This window comes from Dermacentor albipictus, chromosome 1, assembly GCF_038994185.2.
Source record: "Dermacentor albipictus isolate Rhodes 1998 colony chromosome 1, USDA_Dalb.pri_finalv2, whole genome shotgun sequence".
Classification (NCBI taxonomy): domain Eukaryota; kingdom Metazoa; phylum Arthropoda; class Arachnida; order Ixodida; family Ixodidae; genus Dermacentor; species Dermacentor albipictus.
Genome location: NC_091821.1, coordinates 230,774,123 through 230,780,385, shown reverse-complemented (window position 1 = coordinate 230,780,385; position 6,263 = coordinate 230,774,123). Strand labels below are relative to the sequence as shown.

The following is a 6,263-nucleotide window of genomic DNA, read 5'->3' as shown; positions in this document are numbered from 1 at the left end:
GATTTCATGCTTTCGCACTTTCGAAAAAAAAAACGACCTAAAAAACACAAAGGAAATTGTTTTTCAGGCGCGTTGTTGCACAGCTTTGCCTAGGTGCTGCCTGTTATCAAAATGCACGGAAGTTTGGTCTGTACCGAGGGGCAGCTGTTCGGAGGGTCAGCAGTTCTGTCATATTGCAACAACACGCACTGCACGTATCCACGGGGTGGATAGCGGTGGCCTGAACCCCGGAACGTATGAAAAGTTTCGTTGCACGATAAATGGTCCCTGAAATAACAATTTTATCTTTTTTTTAAGAAGTTCAGTGCACCTGATTACGTAATGGACAAATTTGCGTCAGGAGGCCCATAATTATATAATTGAAGATGACAGACGTGCTGACATGCTTCGTTGAGTGGGAGAGCACGTTGACTAAGCGCTTCAGCAAAAACTAAAATAGAAAGTGCGTTTCATGATTACACGTGACTGACCGAGTATCGCGGGCGTTACACGTTCTACAGTGGCACCAATCCAACGTGCATGCTGTTAAGATACGTGAGGGGAAGCAGAGAAATAGCTTCGTCATTGGGTGATAGGTGTTGAAGGACCGCTCCAAAGAACATCAGCTATGGTCAAAGTCAGTCCTGCCGCGCTTCGTTACGTTGTAGCTCTGGGATGCAATGCGCCGTCAGTGACTGCACTGCAGCGGTTTCCATCAATGTCCTTTGTTCCCTCCAACGTTCTCTCATCATTACCTCTACGTGAACCACAATTAGGCTTTTGCTGAAGAAAGAAAGCAGAAACAACGGTAGTGATATCTGCCACGTTGTGAATAAGTTGAATGGCTGCAGAGACTGCAACTATATCAAGCAAGCTTCGCAGCAGCGGGGTGTCAAGATACCGTGATTAATATGCGGCTGAGTTGTTTAATATTGATCATGACAGCAACGTTCTACTGTCATTTTGCAATACTAATTAAGCTTAATTAGCTATCGCTGGGCCGTGGACACATCACGAGAACTTCCTTTTAACATTTTAGAGCTGGCGAACAGGGACAGAGGGGAGATGTAGACAGCATGATGCAACAACAGCACGAACTCCCATAGCTCTCTATACGTCTCCCCTCTGTCCTTGTCCGCCAGCGCTAAGATTTTATCGAAGTTCGAATACCAACATGTCCAACATATAGCAGGACTTTCTTTTGCTATCGGAAAAAAAACACCCCACAAGACCTAGGTTGCTTTAAGCACTGTTAACTTATTGGTAATTTCTAGGCATTTTCACAACTTTTGCTTTGACGCGCCTCATTGGTTAGGTAAATTCACTAGATGATAGCTGATTAAATTTAGATAATTGCTTTTACAAAAAAAAGAAAAAATGCTCATGACTAGCATGAACAACGCCCATCAACACACAATGATTGCCGTTATTTCGCGTAAAGGCTTCCGCTATATAGTATATATTTCTTTTTAATTCTTGGTGAATAGCTGTGACAGCCGGTATACGTGCAAAAGAAACACATGACAAGGCGCTAATTTTCAAGTGAAGGTTTATTGGACAAAAAGAATTTCGCTCCTACTTGCTATCACCCGTTGTTTGTTACGTTTTCTTTTTTTTCTGATGGATTGTGACAGCAAATATGAAGAAATCACTTCATCTGCTAAACATTATCGTATGGAACACGCTCAGGGGCACTGCAGCACGCTTTAATTACTTCGATGGCTTTTCTCCTGCGTTTTCGCCACTGTAACAATCAATTCGGGGGTTTTACGTGTCAAAACCACTACTGATTATGAGGCACGCCATAGTGGGGAGGCTCCGGATTAATATTGACTACCTGGGGATCTTTAACGTGCATCAAATGCACGGTACACGGGCGTTTTTGATGATGATGATGATGAAAAACTTTATTTATCCCTCTTTAAAGGGAAGGGGGCAATGGAATAGAGGGTGGGGGAGGAACTACTTGAAGTAGGCCTCCTTTATCCTCTCAGCCCACTCCAGGATGGCCTCCTGAAGATCGGGCCTGGAGCTGCGCAAGGCAGCCTCCCACTGCTCCTCACTAGATATTAACTGCTTGAGGAAAGGGGGAAGGGGGTGCTTAGGGCACCCCCACATGATGTGGTTTAAGTCTGCTTTGGGAGAGACACAGAATTTACAAGAGGGAGAAAGGTAAATGGCGGGATGAATGCGGTGGAGGAGGTAAGGGGACGGAAAGGTGCGAGTCTGCAGCTGTCGCCACAGAACTTCACACCTACGCGGGGATTTGCCCATGAGTGGCGGAAAGGTTAAGCGGGCTAATCGGTAGTGGGTGCAGATGTCGTGGTAAGTAATAAGTCGATCCCGCGCTGTAAACGGTGCCTCCTCCGTGGCGAGGTCCGACACATCTGATGCCTGAGCCCGGACAGTAAATCCTCGGGCACTGGCATGTGCCCGCATGGCACATGCAAGGCCCGCGCATGCGGGCCTTGCCGGGCGTTTTTGCATTTCGCCCCGATCGATATGCGGCCGCCTCGGCCGGGATTTGATCCCGCGACCTCGTGCTTAGCAGCGCAACACAATAGCCGCTAAGCCACCACGGCGGGTTTCGCCATTGTAACCGTAATTCGGTAATACATTTTGCCGATTGTGTTTTTTGTACGGTCCTTAGAAGGAAGGGGGAGAGGTGACACTTTTTCTCAGGGCCTTCAAAGGTTCTTTTCACCGAAATAAATTATAAATATCTCCTGCGTTGGTTCTCCCGTGAAGGTGACATCTTATGGCTATACTATATAGGTAATAAATTTCAGTATAAACTTCAGTATAAAGTTCAGGCACCATTTGTGTTTGGGTCTTTAGTCACACATATATGTCCCCATCAGAATGAGCTGAAATAAGAAAAAAAATTTCGCAGATTTTGAACAACACTGAGTCGCTAAGTGCACTCCCCCCCTACATTATATGTTAAAAAAATAAATTATGTCGTTTTACGTGCCAAAACCACTTTATGATTATGAGGCACGCCGTAATGGAGGACTCCGGAAATTTCGACCACCTGGGGTTCTTTAACGTGCACCTAAATCTAAGTACACCGGTGTTTTCGCCCCCATTGAAATGCGGCCGCCGTGGCCGGGATTCGATCCCGCGACCTCGTGCTCAGCAGCCCAACACTACTTTATATGTTCATCGTCAGACGCACCGACATCAGGTACTATATAGTAGCGCGCACTCTGGCCGTCGATACTGCACGAAACGGCAATATCTACCTGCAGCTGCATGATCACACGATTCTCTTTCTCGAAGCTGTACGCGTCTTCCAAAAACGCATGTATACCGAAAGCAGGGAAATTATTCTCGTATGGACGCCATATAATGAGTACATCGATACCGATTCGCGCCACTCATCTTCATCTTGCGCATGCGCCATGACAGTCTGTCAACTTGTCGAAGGCCCTCTTCACCCGAACATGTGACTATAGCAGAACCAATTAGCAAAGGAGCACAACGCCGCAGCCATTTTTTCCCCCTCTAGGCGAGTCCCTAATCTCGGCACGTGCGTAGTTCGTGAAGGCCCGTTTATTAGCCGACGTCGGTAACATAGCCCAGGGAGTGCTCTTCTACTCTGTTGGTGATGAGCTTTCTCTTGGAGTCCTTCTTGGGCAGCGAGTATAACAGCTTGTCCCAGAAGTTCGGCTCGCCCCAGCGTACATAGTTTGCGGCCCGCACGTACGTTTGGAGGTCCTCGTCCAGTGAGTCAGCAGGCACCTCGTCAACAAGCACGATGACCAACCGGTTTATGTGATCACTCAGGGCACGCTGGTACGCCAACCGAAACTCCCAACGACACCACTCGCTCTCCATGAAGTTTCTGCAGACATGGCACCGCACATGGTCTATCAGTAAAGTTTCACTAACTCACTCAGAGAGAGAGAGAGAGAGAGGAAAGGGGAAAGGCAGGGAGGTTAACCAGAGAAAAAAAATCCGGTTGGCTACCCTACGCTGGGGAGAGAGGGGAGGGGGAGGTAAAGTGGAAACAAAGTAGAGATAAGGAAAGGAAGGAGCATAGACACACAATAACAATCGGTCACTGTCACCGAACACTGTCATCGCACAGCACACTGACACTTGTAGCACTATCAACATCTGTTCAGGCTACAGTCGCCTGTCCAGTTCTGTCGCCCTCAAGAACCGCAACAGTGCCCTCGTCGCCCTCTGCTGCGATGGCTTATGATGGCGGTATCTGAAAATGAGTTCCTCTGTGAGAGGTCTTTGGTCAAAGCGCGCTATCGCGGTTACAAGTGATTGTCTCTGTAAAGTATATCGAGGACAGTCACAAAGAAGGTGTTGAAAAGTCTCCTCATTACCACAGTCCTCACATGAGGCGTCGTCGGCCCATCCAATTCGGTAAGCGAAAGACTTGGTGAAAGCCACCCCTAGCCATAATCGACAAAGCAGGGTAGCTTCGCGACGACAGAGCCCAGCTGGAATACAAAGGCGTAGGGAGGAGTGAAGATGGTGGAGTCGGAAGTTGTGAAAACTTCCAGCGTTCCACAAGGATAACGTGATGTGACGGCTGATCATTCGAAGTTTTCGAGCGGCATCTGTCCTTGATAACGGTATCGGCTCCTCTTCGTCCCCTTGAAGAGCCGACCGAGCAGCGTTATCAGCGTGTTCGTTCCCTATGACTCCGCAGTGACTTGGAAGCCACTGAAATGTCACGTGGTGTCCTTTCTCAGTTAAGGTATGAATGAGTTCTCTAATCTCAAATACCAGTTGTTCGTGTGGTCCGCGCCGCAGGGCTGATAGCAAAGATTGCAGTGCAGCCTTGGAGTCACTGAATATTGACCACCTTCGAGGTTGTTCTTGGTTGACGAGACGAAGTGCAGCGCGAAGGGCTGCAAGTTCCGCGGCCATCGGTGTCGTTGGGTGACATGTCTTGAAACTGATGGTGGTGGCTTTCGCTGGGAAGACCACGGCTCCAGAGGAACACTGGAGAGTTGCCGATCCATCAGTATAAATATGTACGTGTTCGGCGTACCTCTCGTGCAAAAGAAGCAGAGTTAGTTGTTTAAGAGCTGGTGATGACAGCTCAGATTTTTTCCTGATTCCTGGTACGGTGAGGTGCACTGCGGGTCGAGCCAAACACCATGGAGGAATCGATGGCTTAGTTGCGGGGGTGTAGCCTGATGGGAGGCAGGTGTAATACTCCGAAATCGTAGTACAAAAAGCTGCCCGCGGCCTTTCTGATGGTAGTGTTGCCAGATGGTGAGAACAGGCACGGACAACGTGCCTAATGTGCACTCTCAACACTTCTACCGCAATGTGTGTTTGTATAGGTTGGTCCTGAGCAATCGCAATAGTCGCTGCTGTCGATGTGCACTTTGGCAAACCAAGACAAACCCTGAGAGCCCGAGCTTGAATAGCCTGTAGAGCACGAAGATTTGTCTGGCAGGTGTTGGTCAGTAGCCCAGAAAAAGAGCCCTGCACAATTCCAACATTGCATGCACTGACATTCCCCAAGTCTTTCCTCCCAGAAACATGAAAAGTTGGGAGATTGCTGTCAGACGCTTTTTCAAGTAGGTAACGTGCGGGCTCCATGAGAGATCTCTATCAATGATTATGCCAAGAAATTTGTGAGTCTTCTCATAAGAAATTATCTGGCCATTTATTGATATGGCGTAGGGTGTCATTGGTTTGCGAGTGAACACCATCAGTGCACATTTGTCTGATGGGATTTCAAGACCTTGGTTGCGGAGGTATAGAGCTGTTAGAGTAGCAGCTTTTTGAAGTCTTGCACGTATCTGAGGACGTGTCACACCTGAGGTCCATATACATATGTCGTCGGCGTACATTGATATCTTGATCGCTGCTGGCAGATGATCAACGAGACCAATGAGTGTGATGTTGAATAGGGTAGGGCTTAGTACACCGCCTTGAGGTACACCTCGGTACGTGTAGTGTAGTGCGGTTTTACCATCACCGGTACAGACAAAGAACGATCTCACAAAAAGGTAATGAGAGATCCATTGGAAAACTCGACCACCTAGGCCAACCATCTCAAGAGCATCGAGGATAGCCTCGTGAGATACGTTATCGTATGCCCCCTTGACATCCAAGAACAGAGCTGCAGATAATCTTTTGCGTGACTTTTGAAGCTGGACGTACGTAGCGAGATCAACAACACTGTCTATGGAAGAGCGATCTCGACGAAAACCAGCCATGCAATTCGGTAACATGTTGTAGTGCTCCAGGTACCACTCCAAGCGGGCAAGAATCATCTTTTCCATTATCTTTCCCACACAGCT

The 6,263-nt window shown here is 48.0% G+C and overlaps 1 protein-coding gene across 1 annotated transcript in view; it reads right to left on the bottom strand.

The window, feature by feature from the left end:
* Positions 1-2,735: 2,735 nt before the first annotated feature.
* The window catches only part of LOC139047563 (uncharacterized), a 60,509-nt gene continuing 56,981 nt past the window's right edge, over positions 2,736-6,263 (bottom strand). Inside the window, exon 13 of the mRNA XM_070521417.1 lies at positions 2,736-3,826. Coding sequence (XP_070377518.1) covers positions 3,538-3,826 — 289 coding nt within the window. The 3' untranslated portion in view covers positions 2,736-3,537. The remainder of the gene's footprint in view (positions 3,827-6,263) is intronic.